General features: G+C 36.1%; 2 protein-coding genes across 2 annotated transcripts; both read left to right on the forward strand.

The window, feature by feature from the left end:
• Nucleotides 1-5,645: 5,645 nt before the first annotated feature.
• LOC114681768 (olfactory receptor 6C68) lies at nt 5,646-6,587 on the forward strand. Its single transcript, XM_028855466.1, has one exon. The coding sequence runs from the start codon at nt 5,649-5,651 to the stop codon at nt 6,585-6,587; it is 939 nt and encodes a 312-aa protein (XP_028711299.1). The 5' UTR covers nt 5,646-5,648.
• Nucleotides 6,588-16,749: 10,162 nt separating this feature from the next.
• LOC114681778 (olfactory receptor 6C2-like) lies at nt 16,750-17,685 on the forward strand. The gene has a single exon (XM_028855484.1). The coding sequence runs from the start codon at nt 16,750-16,752 to the stop codon at nt 17,683-17,685; it is 936 nt and encodes a 311-aa protein (XP_028711317.1).
• The last annotated feature ends 7,812 nt before the right edge of the window (nt 17,686-25,497 follow it).

The raw sequence follows: 25,497 nt of genomic DNA on the forward strand, positions 1-25,497 counted from the left end.
TGATTTTTTTTTACTATATTAAAACTATCACCTTTAAAAATGTTCAGATTGGGAATAGAGAGATGGCTAGGCACTTAAGAGCACTTAACTGCTCTTGCAGAAGCCCTGGGTTCAATCTGCAGAACCCACATGGAAGCTCACAACAACCTGTAACTCTGACATACTCTTTTGGCCTCTGTAGGCATCGCACACTCATGGTACAAAGACACATATGCAGGTAAAACACTCATACATATAAAATTAAATAAATAATTTTTTAAAGAAGAAAAGCATGGCTTAAAATGAACAGAATATCAACTAATAAAGATTCAGAAATGATACATACTGTAAGCATTAAGCAACTTTCAATAGTTTGATTAATACAAAATTAATTTTGGCAGAGAACTCATTGGTTGAAATGATCTGCATTTAATTCTTTGCTTTATTTTGTTGGTTTGGATACAAGGTCTCAGTATATAGTTCAAGCTAGCCTCAAAATGTGATCCTCCTGCCTCAGCCTGCCAAACACTAAGCATTCACCACTACTTCTAGTTAAACTTTTGATACTTTTATATTCTTTTTCCAGTGTTGCATATTGATTATTCCCTAAACATTAAGTAAAAATTCCTTTTTTTCTCAACTTAGAAAAACATTAGGAATTGGTGCTATTTTACATAATAGGTTGTTAGTTTGTAGTTTTCTATAAAAAACAACTGTTTTTTCATGATTTGCTTCTTCTTAAATATTATTAATTACATATTCAAAAGTTATTTTTGAGACCAGATCTTGATAGGTAGTCCAAGCTGGCTTTATCCTTTATCATTCCTGTGTGCTGGCATTATAGCCATGCACCACTATGCCTGGTTCACACCATATTCTTTTTTATGTGTGTGAGTGTTCTACTTGTATGTATGTCTGTGCACCATGTACATGCAGTTCCCACAGGGGCCAGAAAATATATAAGATCCTTAGGAGTGGAATTTCAGACAGTTGTGAGCTATAATGTAGGTACTAAGAATCAATTGCCGGTCCTCTGAAAGAACAACCAGTGCTCCTAACCACTCAGCCATGTCTCTAGCTTACCCATCCCCATTATATTCTTAATATACTACAGCCCCTTACCTTTAAGCTAAATTTGAGAACTGTTGTTTTTGCTGGGGGATAGTTGGTGTTTATTTCCAGCCTTAGATATCTCCTCAGTGAGAGCTTGCCTCTAGAGTACTATATAAAATGTCCCACACAATAATGTTGTTTTTCTCACACTATGATGTTTTTAGGTAAAACCATTACCCATTAACACAGTGGTATTACTCACAAAATTACTTTATTTTTTACCTTCCTAAAATTATGATATAAGACCTAGCCATTATTTTTGTCTGTTTTGTTGACTGCTGTAAGACTACTACTATGCTGAATAATTCCTGAAGTACATACTAAGTTTTTAGTAAATGTTCATTGAATAAATGAGGACTTGTGTTTTAGAGAATGGAAGGAAGTGATGGTAGATGGGTTATACAAAAGAAGGCAGAACTTCATCCATTATAAAATAGTGTACACATATTTATCTGGAATTGTGCCAGATATCTAAGTGTTCTTTGTTCCTGTTCTGTCCATCCTCACCCTCTCAACCATCCAATGGTGGTTATTGTGAAGGAGGTTTGTTTACTCATGAGTCTCAGAGATCTCTACTTGTTATTAACAGTCCCTCCCAAAACTTAGCAGAGATGTCATTTAGATTGAGGAAAGCAGAACTATGTGTTCTTAACACTACCATCTTCTATCCTTGTGCATTTTTAAATGCCTTTCCAGTACTAAGAAAAATCCTATTTTTTTATTGAGACAACATATTAAGATTCTTCCCAAGTACATCATACCCACTTTAATTCCTTTTTTTCCACATTGAGACCTCACAGATTTTTTAACATATCTGATAAAAAACAACCACACAAACATGAAATGTTTCCTCCTAAAACTGAGAACAACTTATGAATGGTGTGGTAACCAGTAATCAACATGCCAAAATGGTCACATAAAACCTTGAGACAGTGTGCAAAGAAGCAATGCTCACAAGTGTCTAAACTGACAATGGGCATTACAAATGTGATAATAAAATATAAATTCTGTCACACAGAATAATATCCAACAGGTTTTTCAGGTTTCCTCACTTGATTGTTGAGTTTATCTCTTTTTGTTTTGTTTTGTTTCCTTTGATTATAGAATTTCCAAAATGTCCATGAGTTACTTTGTAATGATGAAGTGATCATATGCCAGTTTCATTATCATGGACAATACAGAAAAACTTTAAGTAGTATTGTTTGACTCCTGCTATCCAGCACCAACAGTGTGTCTAATGTAGTTAGATGTTCTCATCCCCTGGGTTTTACCCTGTTATTGCCTGTGAGGAGCTCATTGCCAAAAAATTATTATCTTGATTCCTAAGTGACTTTTAAACATGATGCTCCAAGGATTCCACTGTCTTCTATTATGGGTGGAATATATAAAATAATAGAAACAGTCTGTAGTACTAAATATATCCAGAAACTCAACTATCCTTAATTAATCAACTGCCTGTCACCAAACCAGCAATTTATGCTGTGCCTTAGTGTTTTGTATCTAACAAGGAAGCAAGAACAAGTTTAAATGTCAGATGCTCTGTCATGGAAAAAGTCTGTGCCAGGGGCTCAGGAACTTCAGGGCCTTTTCAGGATGAGTGTGTTTCCCTGAGAACACTTAGTGTTTACATCTCTGACTCAGTGTCACTGTTCAACCTGGACCTCGCTGTCAGCACGGACAGATAAACTGACAACAGATGTCATGCAATGACCTCCAGCTGAAGGATAAGTAGGAATACGTTTTTACTCTACTTATGTTTATGTGTATTCTTGTACTTTTTTTATACACACTTGCAGGAAAAGATAAGTGGGGAAATATAGTGATATCTTTTTTTCCCTTTAATAAAGTTGTAGACTTAGACAATCAGTGTTGAATACTTGCCTTAGCATTTCATGGAACAAACCTACAATCATTTATAAAATTTTTGCTGGAATGATGACCCTAGAAATTATTACCATGCTGGATTTAGAAAGATGCAAAAATAAAATCCCTCAAAAACAGACATATATCCATATTTTTTTTACTTTTAAAATTAAATATATTGACCCAAAATCTCAGTGAAATAACAGTTTACTTAGATTTTTATTATTCATTTTTGGTGTCTAGGAAATATATTCAAAACATCATGTAATCAAGATGAATATTATGGGATCATTAGTTTAAATAATTGTTCAGATCTGAATTCAGAAAAAGCCATATATTTATGATTGAAACTTAAAGGTAGTCTCAAGACCTAAGCAAAGCTGAATTCAATACCCAAGGGGATGGGTGGTGAGTTGAGACCGTGAAAAGAGGAAGATGTGGCCTGATGTGGGGACTGTAATCCCCATCACTTGGGATGTAGTGACAAGAGGATAGCAAGCTTGAGGCTAGATAGTGAATGCCTATGTAATATACAAAAATATTATATATGTTATAATATCATATATATTATAAATTATATATATATATATATATGGAATCCCAGTGAGAGGTTCTCAGAATGTGAGCTGCAGTCACCTTCTGATGACAATAGATTTATCAAGTGGATATAAGCTCTCTATCACATTTTTCATATTTATATTTTATTGTTTTATTTATTTATGTATTTTGCTGGGGTGATTGCTCAGTATAGGTGGGGCCAGTAGTACCTGAAGGCAGTGCTCACTTAGACAAAAAAAAAAGTAGAAAGACATTATCCAAAGGTCTACAAGTGCATGAATCAAGACTTTCTGAAGTTAATAGATTCAGCAATGCAGTTAGATGGGGGACTAACCTCTAATGTTCTATAGACTGCAATGCATTGAGATTCTGTGAAAACTCATACAAACTTTGTAAGGTTCCTAAAAGAAATAAATGGCCCTTGGAGAGACAGATATGCCACATATTACATGTGGGCTAAAAATGTTCCACCAAAGCCCATAAATATGTCAGTTACTGATTCAGGTGAATATGCCACTATATTTTTAAAATAACTCTCTGATGGAAATGTTCCAAAACCTTAAGAAAACAACATAGAGGAATCAAATTACTAAACAGTCCAAGGATTAAAACAGGAAAATCAGTTATGTTTGGCATTTTAATCTCTCTCAGCCCTATTGTTAAACATGAAATAAACAAATAACTGCACAGAAGTGGGCATGTAGGCTTTGTCCATAACTATTCTATTACACCAGTTGTGCCAACATGACTTCTAACTGTGCCTCCCTTTATTTCTCAACCATTTTGGTTTAGACACAAATCAGACTAACTCTTCCTTTGTCTTGATGACCAAAACAAAACACTGTGTTTGTGAAAATGAAGCCTTCAGTCAAGTATACTCCAATAATGACAGGACCGTAACTAAGATATACTAAGACTCTGAAGACTGGCTTGCCACTGATCTAGGAAAGAGTGGGCACATACTTTACCTATTGGTGCCTCAGATTTCCCATTTTCAAGCGAATATAGGGCCAATAAGATGTCTGTATATGTTTCTCATACTTTTTGTCTCTTTTTTTCTGTTTCCTTTTTTCTTGTTTGTTTTATCCTATTCTGGTTTGTTTTTATTTTATCTTATTGTGTTACTATTATTACTGTTTTTATTATTATTATTATTATTATTATTATTATTAATAGATTTAGATTATTGTATTCTAATGAGAGAGAGCAAAAGAAGGGGTGTGGATTTGGGTGGGTGAGGAAGTGAGAAAGATCTGGGAGGAGTTGGGGATGGGAAACTGTAATCAGAATATATTGTATGAAAAAAATCTATGCTCAATTGAAAAAAACTAAACAATAGAATCAGTGCTTAAAAGTGTTTATCTCCAAGCCTAAAATCCTGACTTTAATACTTGTGCTCACATGGTAGAAGTAGAGACTCAAGTACCACAAGTTGTCCTCTGACCTCCATATACATTCCATATACATATACTATAGCATGTGCATACACACACACACACACACACACACACACACACAAATAAATACACACATATATAAATTTATAAATAAATAAATAACCTAGAGATAAGAGACATCCACACTTTGCAAGTTGTTGAAAGGTAATACATATATGGTACAGCTGGAATACAGCTTGGTGTATATCAAAACATTGTATTTGTTTAATTGTTTATAATGAGATAAATCACAGGAAGACATGCAAGGGCACATTTTAAGTGAATAAGATTAGAAGCTAGATAGTAACAGTGTGAGAACTAAATAACTGATACAGAATGTAGATCTTAAATAAAGAAGAAGGGAGTAAGGCAGTTTTGTGGTAAGGATATTTTGCATCTTTGTTTTAATTTTCTCCATAATACATTTTATAAATATGTACTCACTTCTATGCCTAACAAAAACCACAAATATATATAGTAGCAGTATTGTATTATTATAATAATACAATAAGCATATGTGTAAGCATATATCTTCTCACTCTCAAATTCTTCACATTAATAAAAATAGCAAATAGACATTAGGTGAATTGAATGAATATTTATGAAAATGCTCATCATTGTTGATTTTTGTCATTGAATTCTACAGACCAAGTCTCCCTGACATTAGCATTTAGGTTTGGAAAATTCCTGGTGTGGATAATGAGAAACCACACATCAATTACAACATTCATCCTCCTGGGACTCACGGATGACCCTCAGTTGCAGGTCTTGCTTTTTATTTTTCTATTTATCACCTACCTACTGAGTGTAACTGGTAACTTAACCATCATTACCCTCACCACAGTGGATCCCCACCTTAAAACTCCCATGTATTTCTTCCTCCAAAATTTCTCTTACCTAGAAATCTCATTTACAAGTGCCTGTGTCCCAAGATTCTTATACAGTATTTCAACTGGAGATAGAACAATTACTTACAATGCATGTGCAACTCAATTATTTTTTACAGACCTCTTTGGGGTAGCTGAATTTTTTCTTCTGGCTGCCATGTCATATGATCGCTATGTGGCCATCTGTAAACCTTTGCATTATATGACCATCATGAACAACAAGTTGTGCAGAACAATGGTTATTTCTTGTTGGATGGCAGCATTCCTGATTATCCTCCCACCACTTAGTTTAGGTCTTCATCTGGAATTCTGTGACTCTAATATTATTGATCATTTTGGATGTGATGCAAATCCTATTCTGAAAATATCATGCTCAGACACATGGCTAATTGAGCAGATGGTAATATTCTCCGCAGTATTGACCTTCATCATTACTCTTATATGTGTAGTCTTTTCCTATGTGTACATCATAAGGACAATTCTAAAATTCCCTTCTGCTCAACAAAAGAGAAAAGCCTTTTCAACCTGTTCTTCACACATGATTGTGGTTTCCATCACCTATGGCAGCTGCATCTTCATCTATATCAAACCATCTGCAAAAGAAGAGGTAACCATCAATAAAGGTGTGTCGGTGCTCATTTCTTCCATATCACCCATGCTGAATCCTTTCATATATACTCTGAGAAATAAGCAAGTCAAACAAGCTTCTCATGACTTATTCAAGAAAATTGCATTTCTTTTAAAGAAGTGAAGTATGCCCAAGCTGACAAATCAAAGTGTCCTCTCTCATTATTTTTCATTATAAATAACAAGCTTTGTACTTTCTTAGACTACAGGCAATCATGTGACCTCTTATGGTTTTGGGTTTTTGTTTGTTTGTTTGTTTGTTTGTTTTTGATGTGGTGTTTCTGTTAGTTCTGTTGGTGGTAGAATATCTATAGAAATCATGAAACTGATAAAGGGCCATGGGGGCCATGGGCTTTTAAGAAAGAAGAGATACAATTCACATGTTATAAAGGGAGAATTAGGGGAAAAAATAAAGTGTGGTGGGAGATGGAGCAACAAGTCAGAAGAAGAAATTGGGAATTAACACTAAAAGTCTTCTGGAAAGAAAACATGGCACCTATTATTTAGAAGCTTCTTAAAATACATATGTACACATATATCAAAAGAACTTAAATGGAATCACCCTATAATGGGGCAACAATGCTCCTCCTACACACCACAGGCTAACAAACAGCCCAATGGCAGGTATGGAATACCTCTTTTGTCTTGGTTGATTGCTGAGGTCTCATAGACCTCCACACATTACAGACTACTGTCAGTGCTTTTGGCTGACATAAGTAACATCCTATTGCTGAACATACCACATACATGAGTCACAGAACATGAAGAAATCAAACTGGTGCTCACCTGGAATCTTCATGCCTTTTGGCTAGCTGTCATAGTTCTGGAAGGTTTTTTTGTATGATATTTGGGGAGCAAAGTAATCATCCTTCTTATCCAGCTGTGAACCTTGAAAACTACAGCAACTTGAAAAGATATAATCACTAGTGTAGCAGTGGCATGAATGTTATGTGAATAACCAACCATTTTCTAGCTGGATTTAAGACCATTCCACAAAATGGAACTCATGCCCAGTACTGTTAATGAGTCTAGGTAGGTCATAATACCTGAGAGAATCAATTACTATTCTGTTAAATAGACCTAGTATTAAACCAACTACTAAAGATATAGTATTAAACTGATTCCTAAATATTTATAGTTATACCCATTGATAGGTTTGTTGCATAGTCCTCATCTGAGAATCTTCTTCTGTGGTAGATGATGAATAGCAGACACCCACAATTGGCCAACATGCCAGACTACAAAGTGTTCAATCCTAAATGGGACATCTATATCATGCTTCCTCATCCCAAAGTTCAAGGATCATCATTGAAGAGCATATAGATAAATTATAATTCAGTGGATGATTATAACAAAACAGTGTTTCTTGACACATTAGGGCAGTTGCACAGATTAACTGACAATGACTGTGGCTGCATGCACAAGACCTGCACAAGATCAAGCCAGGCAGAATTCACAGCATGGAAGGCAGAAGTGGTCCCGAAGTCTCTGCCTGAGTTGGGAAGCTATTGGCAACTGGTGGTATTAGGAAAGACTCAGGATTTTTCAAGGATGTGATCCCTCAAAGGCTACTCATGCTCCAATAGATGGCCCTACATTCACACACATTCTGTTATCACTAAGTCATATAAATTAATTTAAAGTCAGAAATCACATGATCATCTCAATATATTCAGACAGGGCTATGCACAAAAATCAGCAGACCTTCATGACAAAAACTTTTGAAGACAGGGTAGAAGGAAAATACCTCAACATGGTAAAGGCCATATATGATAAACATTTAACTAACATGCTACAAGTAGAAAATCTCTAAACACAGTAACATCAGTAACAAGAATACTGTGTCCCTTCTCGCCATTTCTTTTCAATACTTGAAGTCTTAGCTAGAGCAATATTTGTGGAACCCAGTCCCAGTGGATAAATCTACAAAACACTCCCACCCTAAGGACCAGGAAACATTGTGAAAAAGAGGCTGGAAAAAGTGTAAAATCCAAAGGGTCAGGGAGTTTTCTGTGAGATGGTGTACAGTAGCATCTGAAGCTATACCCATGAAGTCACAACAGCAGCACTGCCTAGATATGAGCTGAACAAGGGTGATACTAATGAACATGTCACACTGCACAGGGAAGAGTCCACAAGGTCTCAATCCTACACATAGAACTGCAGACAACACCTCAAAGCTGGGAGAGGTGGCCCTCCACAGGAAGGATCACATCATTGGCTGCCAAAACGTCAGCCCTGAATACACACACACAGGTAACACACATACACTCAACAGTCTATGTGCGGGGATATATATGTTTACATATATATTTATATATAAGAAATACATATACATATTCAATGACAGTTGATGAAAAAGAACTTGCAGGGTGGAGAAGGGTGTGAAGGGTGGAAAGGGAAGAGAGAAATGTTGTATTTAAAATATAATCACTTATTCCTATTCCCATGGGGTCTTCATTTATCATGGTATAGCTTTCCTTGTTATCCCACTCTGTTCCTGATCCATCTGGGACCTCCCACTTCCCTAAGTTCTCTTTCCCCTGACCCCTGCCCTCCGTTACCCTCCCTCATGCCCAGTTTTCTTGAGAGGTCCCCAGAAATCCACAATGATGACTCTACTATAGACTACTGGCAGTGGTCGAAAGGGTGCCTGAGCTGACCTACTCTGGTGATTGGATGGCCAAACACCCTAACTGTCATGATAGAACTCTCATCCAGTGAGTGGTGGAAGCAGATGCAGAGATCCACAGCCAAACCCCAGCGGGAGCTCCAGGAGTCCATCCGGCAAGAGAAAGTTGGGATTATATGAGCAAGAGATATTGAGACCATGATTGGAAAAAGCACAGGGACAAATAGCCAAGCTAGCGGAAACACATGAACTGTGAACCAATAGCTGAGGAGCCCCCCCATGGAACTATACCAGGTCTTCTTGGATAAGCGAGACAGTTGATGAATTTGAACTGTTTAGGAGGCCTCCAGGCAGTGGGACTGGGACCTGTCCTTGGTGCATGAGCTGGCTTTTTGGAATTTAGGGCCAATGCTGAGACATTTTGCTCAGCATTGGTGTAGGGAGAAGAGGACTGGACTTGCCTCAACTGAATCTACCAGGCTGGGCTGACTCCCCAGGGGAGACCTTGCCTTGGAGGAGGTGGGAATGGGGGGTGGATTGGGGAGGAAGGCTAGGTGTGAGAGGAGGGAGGACAGGGGAATCTGTGACTGATATGTAAAATTAAATTAATTATAAAATTAAAATATTTTAAAAATATATATATATAATCGCAAAAATTAAAAATAAGAATGAATAAATTTAAGTTTTTGAAATAAAGCTGTATTTTTATTTCATTTAGAATGAAGAATGGCACAGTATTTTATTTTATTTTATAATTTGTTGCAATGACTTATTTCTAAAAAAAAGTATATAAAGGACAACGACATTTCTAATAGAAAAAAATAGCTGTTTAATTTGAGATTTCTCTACATTGTTGAATTTCATTGTTGTGAATGTTGTTTGATATCAAATTATCTGTTATGCCACATCCAGGTAAATCAGCATTGGAAAAATATTAGGCCAACAAGAAGGGTTTAGAAATGGCCAGATACCATGCTACCCACAGATTTAATACAGTTTGTTAAAAAAAAAGATTCTGGCAAATATTACTAAGAAATACATATTTTCTACTCTTATTTTTTTCTACATGGATATACATTTTATTAAAGTATACTTTTCAAATATTTTAATGTAGTTAATACAAATAGAATATATGTTTGACAAAAATAGAATATTTTGTTCAAATAATTTATCAGTGACACCAGGTGGCAAAGTTCTTTCAAAGAAGAATTCAGGGAAAAAATGCTATCTGATTGTATGTCTGTCCACATAATTTTCTAACAGATGTTAAACTGGTTAATGACCTACACAGTTTTGGTGATTATCTTTTCAATTATAAACTATGTGTAAGATCATCTATTCTATACCCTAAGCAAAAAAAAAGCATCATTAAGCATGGACACATTTTTCTGTAAATTTCAATATCTTTCAGATGATCCTGTAAAACAGTGGCTTTACAAAGTCATAACATTGAATTCCTTCTTTATTTGTAAGATTTCAAAAACTTTTCATCAATTGATTTGAGCAGTTATCCTGGATATCTCCTTTTAATCAAATCTGTTCTTTGACAATTTCATATGTATATATAATGCATTCTGATTCCTCTCATCCTCACCCTCTCGTATCTCATTCTGCCCACCCCAGTCAACTCCCTGGCCTCTACCAATGCCTTTCCATTGTTCATGTCTTGGTTTTGTGCAGGGATAGAACTGAGAGGAAAGGGGGAGAGGAAATAGCCAATGAGGAGGGTAGTTTAGTATAGAATAGGATATAATTATGTATTTTTAACATGGAAAAGTATTTATACTTAGATACTAACTTCCTTTAAATATATTTATACTTTCTCAATCAAAACAGATATCAAGAAACTTTTTTATCTTTTATTACTTATGAGTTAAGTTAAACACCGAATTTTCTGAAAATTCTGTATTGTCCTTTTGTCAGACAGTCATTGATTTGTACATAGAATGTGTCTAATAAAACTGTTGCACATTTTTGTCTCTAAGGACACAAGTCCCACTGTTGCCGCTGTTTGATATTCTGCCAATTAGTGACTATTACATTCATTACCCATGTTTGCGTTTGGCCACAAAGGACTCTCTTCTTCATCCTCTACTTATCCATAAAAGACTAGCATAATAAAACAATCACCTTTCTTTACAATTTGAAATTCTTTTTGTCCAGAGAAATTGGAAATCATCTACCAAAATACTCTGAAAATCATTTATATGTCTTTATTTCAGTTTTGAGACATAATAAATTGGTCACTGAGTTTAGAATAGAATACAATCTTTAATGTGAATCTGTTAACCAAAAAGAGCATTAACCAAAAAATTCTGTAAAAGAATTCTCTGTGTACATCTTCATAAGGTTTGTGCACAAATTTAATCACACTTACACTTTCAGCTTTACTTTTAGGGAAACCAAGATTATAGATCAACTAAAGTCATGATTGCCTTCCAGAAGAGTAAGTATGCTTTTCTCTTTCATTTGTTCTGAAGTTTGATTACTTCAGTTTCTTTCTTTGTCCACCATTTTATTTTCCTAGCCTCTTTAGTAGTCACACTTATCCATTTCAAAATCAGAGGTAGCCCATGGGAGGCCTTAACATCTTGTAAGAGGGTATGGGGGGTGGGTTGCCAGACGAAGGCTGGAGGTGGGGAGGAGGGAAGAGGGGGATTTGTGACTGGTATGTAAAATGAATTTAAAAATCTCTTAATAAAAAAAACAAAATCAACCAAACCAAAAAAAGAACAAAACAAAGTAAAAAATTAAAATAATAAAATTTAAAAAATAAAAAAATAGAGGTAGCAAAATATCAATATTGGTGTTGCTAGACAAGGAAATATATTTATGGTGTCATTTCTGTTCTCTAAAAATTAAATATATTAAATAATAAGGTTCATTGGAAATAATTTATACATGCATCCTCAGGAAGAATATGATCATAACTTGTTCATTCTTTCTATCCTAATTATTTAATCTGTACCAATCATATATTTCCAAGAAATATTCTCCAATAAATTCATGAGTACTCTCAAAGACAAGGTAATTTTAAAGGCAAACAGAATGGACCCACAATGCCACTTTCACCCATATGTATACAAATGGAAACTGTAACACGCTTCATGAAATCTCCAAAATATTTGAAATGTTGTCACTTGTGACTTCTGAGTTCACAACAAATGAACTTGAAATCCTCAGCATTGAAAGTGTACCTAAACTGAATTGATTGATCAGACATTCACTTCATATTGAGGTTCAAAGGGGAAAAGACATTACTTATCGGACAAGAAAGAAGGTTTTCAAATCTGTGATTCTACTATAAGTTAAGATATAACATGAAAAGCTAAGGGCAGAATTTTCATATTTGGGTTCAGTTCCCAAATTATCTTGTCTGGAAGGATACTATCCCAATCCTAATGAAGCCTATCTGATTTCAATTAATTATTTCTTTCCCATGCTTGAATTATTTCCCTTGTCCTGTAGAGAGGCTTACCAACCAAATGTATTTGTCTGATTATGATTATATAATGCCTTCACTTGTACCTCTCTTAGTAGACACAGCATGACTCAATCTATCAACTTTAAGAAAATACACCTCTAGATTTCTTCCAGAGGGTAATTCATAGAAATGAGTGGCCATTGTTTGGGGGCTACTATTTTCATAAGAAACCTTTTCTAGCTTGAAGTACAAAGAAAAAACTCTTTATTTACAAAATAGACTTAATAGACCAAAATTTTTCATAACACATTTGGAAAGGCTAATCTCATCTGGACTTGGGGAAAATATTCTGATTGTTTTGATAAAGGAGTGAATAAAATTGAAAACAAAAATGTCTTCAAAAATAAATTCAGAATCGAACTGATGCATTCTCCAATTTGTAGAAGACTCACTCCTCCTCTTGTAAGTTAACTAGAAGCTCATAAGAAAGTTATCAAAAGCACCAAAAATTCTCATCTTACCAGGCTGAGCTGAATCCCCAAGGGAGTCCTTGTCCTGGAGGAGATGGGAATGGGGGATGGGCTGGGGGGAGGGTGGGGGGACTGGAGGAGGGAGGACAGGGGAATCTGTGGCTGATATGTAAAATTAAATTAAATTATAAAATGAAAAAAGAATACAAGAACAAAATATAGTATTCACAATGGCCATTGATTAATAAAAAAATAAATTAGCAAAAATGTTAGAGCAAGTTAAGGAGCAAAGGAAGAAAAGCAGAATGTAAACATAAATGAACAAAAGAATCTGAGACACTGGCCCTAACTTACTATCTACCAAGAATTATTGGAGAATTATTCAACCAATGATCACAATAACTCCATAGACTAGATACTGTAAGACCTAAATCAACAAAATAACTAGAATAAAACATAACAAAAGCAGACAAAGAAATCAATAGGAATAGAAAGGTCATAGATAGTTTCTAAAGATTATAAATGCACAGGAAATATACTCCCTCATTGGACATCAGTTGGTAGGAAGAAATTAGAGAGTCAGACCAATTACTATAATATTAAAGATAGTCTCAAAACATCAATGAATTTTTGCTCTAAGGTTCATATAAAAAGAAAATTCTTAGAAGTCATTCTATGATTTGATTTGTGTACGTCAAGCAAATATTATGTTCATTTCAGCATTACTTCCACAAACTTTTATACAACGCTTGCTAGATCCCTGGAATACATATTCAAAGGATTGTGTTGACATCAAAGATGATATACTGAAGATATTTCCGTATTCCCATGTTCATTTTGTCATCATTAACAATATCCAATATATAAAACTAAGTGCCCATGAATAGATGAATAAATAAAGAAAATGAGGTATAGATGCCAAACAAAGTACTGTACAACTTAAATAAGAAGGAAATTCTGGCATTTGTAATAACATATATGGAAGAAAATGACATTATTCTAACTGAATAAGCCAAGCCCACAATACGGTAATTTAATTTTCAATCTTATGATGATGGAGAAAATCATACATAATAAGATATAGGACTTTGGGACCACATTGTAATTTTATTTTTACTTTTTTTAAACCTTTATATCATTTTCTAATATATCTGTACTACTTTGCAATCCTGATGGCTAAATGGGGTGTTGCCTTTTCTCCACATACTTGCAGCATGTGTTGTCATTCACTTTTGATATTTCGATAAAAGGCTTAAATGTAAGACCTAAAACAACAAAATAACTAGAAGAAAACATAACAAAAGCAGACACATGAGATGTCATCAAGATAAAAAGTTTCTGCACACCAAAGGAAAATACTTTGAGAGTGAGAAGATAATCCACAGATAGGGAGAGAATATTTGCCAACTAAACATCACACAATGGACCTAATATTTAAAACATTTAAGGAACTCAATAGTAAAAAATACAGTTTTAAAATGGGCAAAATATATGAACATATACAAGTAAAAAGAGATAGGGGTGACCAATGTAGTCATATATTACAGTTCAACATCTCGAATCATAACAAAAGTACATATTAAAACCACATTATCTAGGGTTGAGGTCTCATGAGCTTTCCCCTTTCATGTTAGCATATTTATTGGTGTGGTTATTGTTTGAATCTTGTTTAGACACCCAGGTTGATGAGATTTCATGGATGTAGATTCTCTGACATTTCTAGATGAAATGATCTCACACCAAACAGCCTGTTCCTCTGGCTCTTACAAGCTTTCTGCTCTCTCTTCCACAATAATGTCTGAGCTTTAAGTACAGTAGTTGTGTTTTAGATGTATCCAACAGGGCTAGGTTTCAAAACTCTGCATTTTGATTGGTTGTGGTTTCCTATAACAGTTTTTGTTTATTTTTGCAAAGGGAAATATCCTTGATGAGGAGTATGAACTATACTCATCTGTGGGTATAAGGCTAAATATTTAGATTGTAGTTAGTGATTTGCTGGTTTAGTAAATTGAAAGTTATATCTTCTCTAAAATCCATGACTTTTCTACCTCTAGACAACTAGTTAGGTTTTCAGTATCAGGCGTGATTTCCCTTTTGCCGAGCAGAATGTAAGTGCAATTGGAGAGCTGTTGGTTGACACCAAGGTATGCATTCCACTATTGTACCCTTAGACTTATCATGTCAAAAGAGTCTTCCCCAGGGAACAAACTCCCCAGTTGATTATCAAATACCAAGTGATCAGCCCCAAAGTCATATACATACAAGCAACACTATACAGAGTGAACAGGTTGTGCCTAGTATTTGGAAATATATACACATATATGTAACAACAATTGAAGAAGAAGCCATGAATTTGGGAGAGAGCAAGAGGATTCATAAGAGGAGTTGGAGGAAGGAAAAGAAAGATGAAAACAGAATTATTATCATTTTAAAATTTAAAATATAATTAAAATAAATTTTAAAAATACAATTTTACTTCATAGAGACTCTTATAAAAAAGATGAATAAGAAGTATACAAAGCATTTTATTTGAATTTTTGCTTGTACATAATGCAAAATAAATGAATTAAGCAATTTGTTCAAGGGCATTCAGATACAAAAAGTAAATCGTGAATTCAGAACCTCTATGTTGATTTAGAAGTTCTTAAATAAGTTCAATGGTAAAGTTGGAAAACTGTACCATATATTTTCCCCACAGATATGAAACAGCATCATTTTGTTACTTCAAGTCACTTCATTTGAAAAAAAAAACCCTCCTCTGCTAACTCCCCATGGGAGGCCTTGCCTTGGAGAGGGTGGGAAAGGGGAGGGTGGGAAGGCTAGGGGTGAGAGGAGGGAGGAGAGGGGGATCTGTGGTTATACGTAAAATTAATAGAAAATATCTTAATATTTAAAAAAAGAAAAAGAAACTCTCCTAAGTCAGAATCAGAAACAATTTCTTGAAAAGTGATTTACTCTACCCCATCATAAAGATTAGATAAGGTAAAGGAGCCATGAGGGAAAATGGGAATGTAGTAAGAAATTAAGGAAAATGTGAGATTAATGAATTAAGCTATAAAGCCTTTCATGAGGTAAACAGGTCAGAGCCATACATGCAGCAGAAAAAGTGAAGTAAATAAAGACTGAGTTGTGCTAAATTAGTGAAGCAAATGGTGATAACTTTGGCCAAAATAATTTAAAATATACTAATATCAAATAATTTAAAATATACTAATATCAAATGGGTTCATGTACAAGTGGAAAGTAGAAAAGCAGAGACAATTTTGAACAAATAGAATGCTAAAGGAAAGGGAACATGGAAATAAACTTATGGTCTACTCTCTTGATGTGTTATTACTAGGTGACACTGTCATTTATAATAAAGGATTAATACATCTCAAAATAAAACAAGGTTAATCCAAAACAGAACAACAGGGATGTGGCTCTTAGATGATGTCAGCAATTAATTTAAATTCATTTAAAGGGAATTTTTACGGAATGATGCTGATAAGATTATGTGTTAAACTGGTATAGATTACAGCTAGACTGTAGACACTTGAGAATATCAGTATGAAATACATGATTCAAATATGAGCTGTCATGTGACACAAAGAGAAGATAGAGATCAGCTTGCACTCTGTGCTTGCTTCTTCATTAGCCAATGGCTAGAATGACACTCAAGCTAGCTTGTCTTGAGGTTAGCACTGACTGAACTCTGAAGTTTTATCAGTAAAGTCTTTCTTATTTTTCAACCAGGCTGGACAACAGACAACAATCAAGGATGAGAAACCGAACAGTAACAACCTTCATCTTGCTGGGTCTGACAGATGACATTAGGCTGAAGATTCTGCTTTTTATCTTCCTGCTCCTTTCTTACATGTTGAGTTTATCTGGAAACATAACCATCATCACCCTCACTCTGACTGACCCTCACCTTAAAACGCCTATGTACATTTTCCTCAAAAATTTCTCCTTCTTAGAAGTTTCACTCACTAGTGCTTGTATCCCCAGATTTCTATATAGTATATCATCTGGGGACAAGTCCATCACCTATATTGCTTGTGTCGCTCAACTGCTGTTTATAGACCTCTTTGCAGTCACAGAATTTTTCCTCCTGGCTACCATGTCCTATGATCGCTACGTGGCCATCTGTAAACCTCTGCATTACATGACCATCATGAACAGCAGAATCTGCAGGAACTTCATCTTCTTCTGTTGGGCAGCAGCACTGATCATCATTCTCCCACCTATTAGTCTAGGCTTGGGCCTGGAGTTCTGTGACTCAAACATCATTGACCATTTTTGTTGTGATGCGGCTCCTCTTCTGAAAATCTCCTGCTCAGATACGTGGTTGATAGAACAGATGGTAGTAGTTGGTGCGGTGCTGACATTCATCATCACCTTCGTGTGTGTTATCTTCTCCTATGTCTATATCATCAAGACCATTCTGAGATTTCCCTCTGCCAAACAAAGGAAAAAGGCCTTTTCCACCTGTTCTTCCCACATGATTGTTGTTTCCATTACTTACGGCAGCTGCATCTTCATTTATGTCAAACCTTCATCCAAGAGTGATGTAGCTATCAATAAAGGGATTTCACTTCTTATCATATCAATTTCACCAATGTTAAATCCCTTTATTTATGCACTGAGAAACAAGCAAGTGAAGCAAGCTTTCAATTACTCAATTAAAAAAATTGCAATCCTCTCAAAGATGTAATATAAATTGGAGAGGACTAAATTAAAAGATGAGTGAATGAACATAGCATCTGAAGCTTTACTATATTTTTCTATATACTTGATCTGTTTGTACTCACACTTTCTTTTTAAACTTGAATATTATGGATTCGACATTCTTTATCTCCATTAAAACTCAATTTTTTGAATATGTTTAGTATTGCAGTGAACCTGAAATTGTTGTCTGCTATCCCTGGAAACACAATAGTTTGTGATTTTCTATCATTTTCCCATACTTTTATGTGCTCCTTTTTATTTTGCATTGAAGCTAATCAAATGAGTGTAGAAGTAATATGTACCATTGGCAGATGTGGCCTTTAGAATTCATTATCTATTCTGCCACTTAGAAAAAAAAGTTGGCACTTCTTAAATGACTTTCTATGCTTCCTTTGGTTATGAATAATCTTATTAATATTTCCTGTCAAAAACTCTCTAGGAAGACCTCCTTAGTCACCATCAGTTTGAAACCTGAATAAACCATTTAGGTGAACAAGAAACTGATTTAAGTTCCTGTTAACCAACTTTTCCTGAGATTTCTCGGGGGGGGGGTGTATTAGCTGTTAGCGAAAAACCGTAAGGCATCTGGCATTAGTATATTTTGAGAAAATGAATGGAAGACTGAAATCATGAAAATTTATGTAAAACAGTAGGAAAACAATTTGATAAGGTAGTTACTCTTCAGGGAGTCATGATAGACAAGGAATCAGGTAGGCAGTCTTCCTTCTCCCTCCTGTCCTCCAAATCCAATCCCCCAAAGTCATCCCCAGCTCTGTAGCAGACCATTTGCTGTGGCCACTCCTCCTTCTCTGCCCCAATTCCCAGAGGTCAGTGCAGATCCTGGTGCTACATACTGCTTTACTCCCTCCTGTGAACACTCCCAAAATCCCCCTTTTGTTCATTCTCCTTCCTAAGTGTCAGCTCCAAATATCTAGGAACACATTCTGCCAAGGACCTTCAGGGGTCACAACTGGTAGAAATCACAAAAGCATTCCTTACCACACAACCCACAGCCACCACATTCCCTTAAGAACCAGAGAAGGCAACAGAAACCTGTCCAACAAACACAATCAGATATCAGAACCTAGAATTACAATCAGCCTAACCCAGATACCTAAATGATGGCATAAAAACACAATCAATAACAGCTAGGATAATATGGTTCCAATAAAACTCGGCAACTTTACTATGTAGGCCCTGAGAAAAGCAATATGGCTGAGGAACAAGACAAGGATTTCAGAATAGGCTCTAAAAAAGGTAGAGGTCATTAAAGAGTATATGAATAAATCCATGATGAAATCTATGAAAACACAAACAGTAGAATAAAATAAAAACAAAATTAAGACATGAAAGTGGGAATAGAACCAATACAGAAAATTCAAACTGAGGAAAAGCTGGAAGTGAAAAATTAGAAACTCAAGCAAGAAACTCAGAGGCAAGCCTCACCACAGAATGCAAAAGATGGAAGAGAGACTCTCAGACATTGAAGACAAGATAGAACGATTGAATGCCTCCATCCAAAATTAAGTTAAACCTGAAAAGAAAAAATATCAAGGCACAAAACATCCAGGACATTTGGGACTCTCTGAAAAGACCACCCTCTACAAAAATTAATTCAAATATGTTAAGACTGTAATGTAAGACATGAAGTTTTGAAATAACTACAGGAAATCTTATTGAAAACACAGATAACGTCTTCTGAAAATAATTTCAATACTTCTGGAAAAAATTCTAAGAGTGGAGAATGAGATTGCATGAAATGTCAAAGCTCCAGCATAGAAAGGAAACAACTATGAAAGTGAAGATATGGCCTTCGGAATGTGAGAACATCTTTGACAGCTGTAGATCTGACTGACGTCTTGAATATATAAAGAACTCTAAACTTAAGCATCAGAAATATCAAGCAATCAATAAAAAGACAAACTAATTACACTGTACATTCTCAACAGAAGAAATACAAATGATCAATAAGCACATGTTTTAAATGTTCAGTATCATCATCAACAATTGGGGGAAAGCAAATTTGATCCATGAGACCATGAAGAGTATCTGGGGAAACAAATCTGAACTGCACTGAGATCCCACCTCATCCTAGTCACAATTGTTAATCCAAAACACAACTAATCCACGCATAGATACAGGGGAGGAGGACAAAAAACTCTTATTCACTACTACTGCAAATGGAGGTAAACATGAAAGTACTGAAACAACAATTTTTAAACTACCATACAATCTGTCTACTATAGGATTCTACCAGTAAACCACAAAGACAACTTGGTACATCGATGCTTATAGTGGCAAAGAACAAGTTTCAAATTGTGTGGACACTCAATGGATTTGGAACCATAGAGACTCTTAGATGTAAAATATTACATGACCTCAAATATTAGATATGTTATGTCATAAAAGGAAATTTATATTTCTGTTAACTTTGAGAATGCTTACAGTTGTCAAATCTACAAATGTTTAATATTTATTTTGACTGAAGAAGTTTTACAGTTTGTGTTGGGGCAGCACTTATGGCACATGCCATGATACCCTGTGGAGTTCAGACAACATCTAGTGTTGTTATTAGCAGTATACATTATTTGTAACAACGTCACCTTTTTTTAATTTTATAATTTAATTTAATTTTACATATCAGCCACGGATTCCCCTGTCCTCCCTCCTGCCCCCCCACCCTCCCCCTCAATCCACCCCCCATTCCCATCTTCTCCAGGGCAAGGACTCCCCTGGGGATTCAGCTCAGCCTGGTAGATTCAGTCCAGGCAGGTCCAGTCGCCTCCTCCCAGGCTGAGCAAAGTACCCCTGCATAGGCCCCAGGCTCCAAAAAGCCAGCTCATGCACTAAGGACCAGTCCTGGTCCCACTGCCTGGGGGCCTCCCAAACAGTTCAAGCTAATCAACTGTCTCACTTATCCAGAGGGCCTGATCCAGTTGGGGGCTCCTCAGCTATTGGTTCATAGTTCATGTATTTCTATTTGTTTGGCTATTTGTCCCTCTGCTTTTTCCAATCATTGTCTCAATATCTCTCGCTGGTACAATCCCTCCTCTTTCCCTCCTCTTTCTCACCGATTGGACTGCATTGGATGAGAGTTCTACCACGACAGTGAGGGTGTTTGGATTGATCACCAGAGCAGGTCAATTCCAGCTTTCTCTCGACCATTGCCAGTAGTCTAATTTAAAGATGGCTTTTACCCAGATCCTGTCTCCTTCTGCCATTTCATATTCTATAGTTTTAAATTTTGAATTGACATTGTCCGAGAGATCTGGAGTGGAGGATCGAACCCAGAGCCTTGTGCTTGCTAGGCAAGAGCTCTACCACTGAGCTAAATCCCCAACCCTGACAGTAGTCTATTGTGGAGGTATCTTTGTGGATTTCTGGGGACCTCTCTAGCACTTTGCTTCTTCCTATTCTCATGTGGTCTTCATTTATCATGATATCGCTTTCGTTGTTCTTGCTCTTTGTTCCTGATCCAGCTGGAATCTCCTGCTCCCCTAACCTCTCTTTCCCGCAAACCTTGCCCTTAATTACACCTCCTCATGACCAGTTTGCTCATGTAGATCTCATCCATTTCTCTGTCGTTGGGCGATCCTTGTGTCTTTTTAGGATCCTCTTTACTAGGCAGCCTCCCTGGAGTTGTGAGTAGCAGTCTAGTCATCCTTTGTTTTACATCTAGTATCTACCTATGAGTGAGTACATACCATGTTTGTCTTTCTGAGTCTGGGTTACCTCACTCAGAATGATTTTTTTCTAGATCCATCAATTTGCCTGCAAACCTCATGATGTCATTGTTTTTCTCTGCTGAGTAGTACTCCATTGTGTATATGTACCATATTTTCTTTATCCATTCTTCAGTTGAAGGGTATCTAGGTTGTTTCCAGGTTCTGGCTATTACAAACAATGCTGATATGAACATAGCTGAGCAAGTGCCCTTGTGGTATGATTGAGCATTCCTTGGGAATATGCTCAAGAGTGGTATAGCTGGATCTTGGGGGAGACTGATTCCCAATTTTCTAAGAAAGTGCCATATTGGTTTCCAAAGTGGTTGTACAAGCTTGCAATCCCACCAACAGTGGAGAAGAGTTCCCCTTGCTCCATATCCTCTCCAGCATAAGATGTCTTCAGTGTTTTTGATTTTAGCCATTTTGACAGGTGTAAGGTGGTATCTCAGAGTCGTTTTGATTTGCATTTCCCTGATGACTAAGGATGTTGAGCAATTCCTTAAATGTCTTTCAGCCATTTGAGCTTCCTCTATTGAGAATAGATCCATATTCGTCACCGTGCACAAAACTTATGTCCAAATGGATCAAAGACCTCAACATAAATCCAGTTACTCTGAACCTGATAGAAGAGAAAGTAGGAAGTAGTCTTGAATGCATTGGCACCAGAGATTACTTCCTAAATATAACACCAGTAGCACAGACACTGAGAGAAACAATTAATCAATCGGACCTCTTGAAACTGAGAAGCTTTTGTAGAGCAAAGGACTCGGTCAACAAGACAAAGTGGCAGCCTACAGAATGGGAAAAGATCTTCACCATCCCCACATCTGACAGAGGGATGATACCCAGAATATATAAACAACTCAAGAAATTAGACATCAAAATGCCCAACAGTCCAATTAAGAAATGGGCTATAGACAATGTTTTGTTGTCTGCCAGGATGCCAAGCCCATACACTTCTGTGGATTCTCCTCTCTCCATTTCTCACCTTCCATAGGAACCCTGTGATTAAAAAATCATGATATCATAATCAAGTTCACATGGGGTTAGGGGATCAGAATTCAGGTCTTCATATTTTCACATCAAGCACTTTACTCTTGGCACTGAGCCATCTCCTCAGCAGCATAGTTTGACTTGCAAAAATAATACTCTGGAGCCATCGAGATGCTTCATTGAGTAGAGACACTTGTATAGGCCTGGAAACCTGAATTTGATCCCCTGAATCCACACAATTGTTGAAGGAGAAAAACAGCTACACAAACTTGTCCTTTGATATCCACAAATCACTGTGGCACACACACCCATATGTAAACACACAAATCATGTACACACATAAAGACTGATATTTAATTAATTAATTAATTAATTAATTAACTTTTCAAAACAAAATTTAAACATTATTTTTTGTAGAATAAAACTGAGTGATATTTTAAAGCTATGTAATTTATCTACTGCATAACAAATTGATAATACAGAAAGTGAGACACAAAAATTTTACACCTCGTATAATAAGAATTAATTATAAGAAACTGGACTAGGTTTTCTTTTAAGTAGATTGTACATTTTACTTGCAGTTACTTTTAAGTGGTGTTGATGCTTCATTGAGTCTCCAAAGGCCATGTTCCCATAGATGATTCATTAGTTATTTCTGAGCCTGGGTCACTGAGGACTCTTGTGTTTATTTGCTGTAGATGTGGCAAATTAATAATAAGTATCAAGCTTGATATTTGAAAACCCTCTCTCTGAGCAAAAGACTGCAGAACATCAGCTCTTCCCAAACTACCAGGTATTCCTTTGAAACTATTTTTCAGAGATAGAAAAAATAAGAAAGTTATTTTCTTATGATAATATTGCATCATCAATGAGAAAGTTAATGCAATTGACTAAAACCAGAAAATTTAAACTCTTATGCATTCTCAGACTACTATGTTTGTAGACATGAATAGATTTAATCAGTGATTCCCAGAAATAATCATTTTCAAATCATATTTACAAGAATAATTGTGGTTAAATAACTAAGAGAGAGAGGCTGTGAACAAGTGTGAATATGATGAATTCTATTCTTTCAACTACTGCCTCTTTTTTGAGACTCAGATCCCATGTTCCTCTAGTTTAAGGTCTTCATGACTGCATTAAAATTAGGAATGGGAACTCTAATATAGTACCAATTTAAGTGCTATTTCAGAGTGTTTGATGTTGGGTAGGGTATAGCCATTAATAAAGTTATATTGCACAACAATGAGAACTGAAGCTGTATCTCCATGCTAAGTGTTTGTCTAGCTTGTCCAAGGCCCTGGATTAACCAAAAAAAGCAACAAGGAATAAGAGATCATCTAAAGATGGGGTAGTTTGACGGCTGTGGAAAAATATCTACATGCAGTTCTCTAGAAATTTGTGAATTGGAGACTCAGGGACAAGGATGGAACTGGAAACAAAGAGCACTGAAGGAAAATTATTCCTGGTAAGTAAGCTGCTGGTGGCCATGTCAGAGGAGCAGCAGAAAGCTATTAACTTCAGGGGATCAGCCCACCAGGAAACAAAACCTTGATGGGTGAATCTCAGATAGGCAAGGCCCCAAGACCACAGATTCAGGAAGGTCTTTTGCTTCTCTGTAACTTCACGTGTTTGTCACTGCCATCTCTCTCCGGTATCTGGCATGGTGTGAATGGGTGTGGGGACATCCCCACTGCCTGTAATGTAGTATGTTTATCTCATGGAAACATCCTGCTCTACTGGGCATTTTTACCTGTGGATTATTATGAAGACGATTTCTTCTTCAGCTGTACTGTCTAACTGATAATAATAACATTAGTTTAAGTAGAGTTTTTATGATTGAAAATAGATACAAGGAAATGTCACACAGCTAGGGCCCATGAGTTTCACCTAAGGAGCTGCAGAGATCACAGTTCAGGTTAATAATTAAGGAAAACAACTGAGTTCTAGGAGCCAGGCTGGCTCAAAGTCTTTTAATCTTAATGTTGGAAGATGTACTCACAAGTTTCTAGGTGCCTCATAGCTGAAACAAAGCTTTGAAAATAACTTAAAGTTAGACTAAGATGTTTTTGTCAAATAGCTTTGAGGTGAGAAACCCAAGAAGACAATCTAAAGTTTAAAGCCTCACTGGAAAAAGCCAGGCATGGTGACACACGCCTTTAATCCCAGGAAGTGTGGCAGGAAACAGAGGAAGGCATGTAAGGCATGAGTAACAGAAACTAGAGCCTTATTAAGTTTTTAGGCTTTTAGCAGCAGTTCAGCTGAGATCCATCAGGATGAGGACACAGGGGCTTCCAGTCTGAGAAAACGAGATCTGCCAAGGAATTGGAGAGGTGAGGTTAGCTGTCGCTGGTTCTGTTTTTCTGATCTTTCAGCATTCACCCCAATACCTGGCTCTGGGTTTGTTTTCATTAATAAGACCTTTTAAGATTTGTGTTATAGGATCACATGCTATTTTTTCCTTATATTCATTGTAATCATTCACTTGAAAAACAGAATGTGAACACATTGTAATTTTTATATTGCTTAAAAGATTTTGCTGGGGTATAAAATCTGTAAGGGAAAAAAACAAAGAGTTAAAAGGAAAACATCAGGAATGAGAGATAAGAAAGATTAAAGATAGAATTAGAAGAAAAACATCAAGAATAAAGATAGAGTTAGAAAGAAAACATCAAAAATGAGAGAATAGCTGGGTGGTGGTGGTACACGCCTTTAATCCCAGCACTGAGGAGGCAGGGGAGACAGATCTCTGTGAGTTCAAGGTCAGCCTTGTCTACAGAGTGAGATCCAGGAGAGGTGCAAAGCTTACACTGAGAAACCTTGTCTCAAAATAACAAAATAAAAAATAATAATTATAATAATAATAATGAATGAGAGAGTAAAAAAGAGAAAAGACAGAAAGAAAACATCAAGAATGAGAGAAGAAAATCACCAGGAAAACAAAGAATAGAGAATACAGAAGAAGAATAAAGAAGGAAACCATCAAGAGAATGTGTATCTTTCCCCTTACCTCTCAGATAAAATAGTCATAGTATGCCATGTAGTGTGGATTCCCTTTGAACCCTGTGGTGCTGGAGGCT

Source organism: Peromyscus leucopus, chromosome 18 (genome assembly GCF_004664715.2).
Source record: "Peromyscus leucopus breed LL Stock chromosome 18, UCI_PerLeu_2.1, whole genome shotgun sequence".
In the NCBI taxonomy this organism is placed as follows: Eukaryota; Metazoa; Chordata; class Mammalia; order Rodentia; family Cricetidae; genus Peromyscus; species Peromyscus leucopus.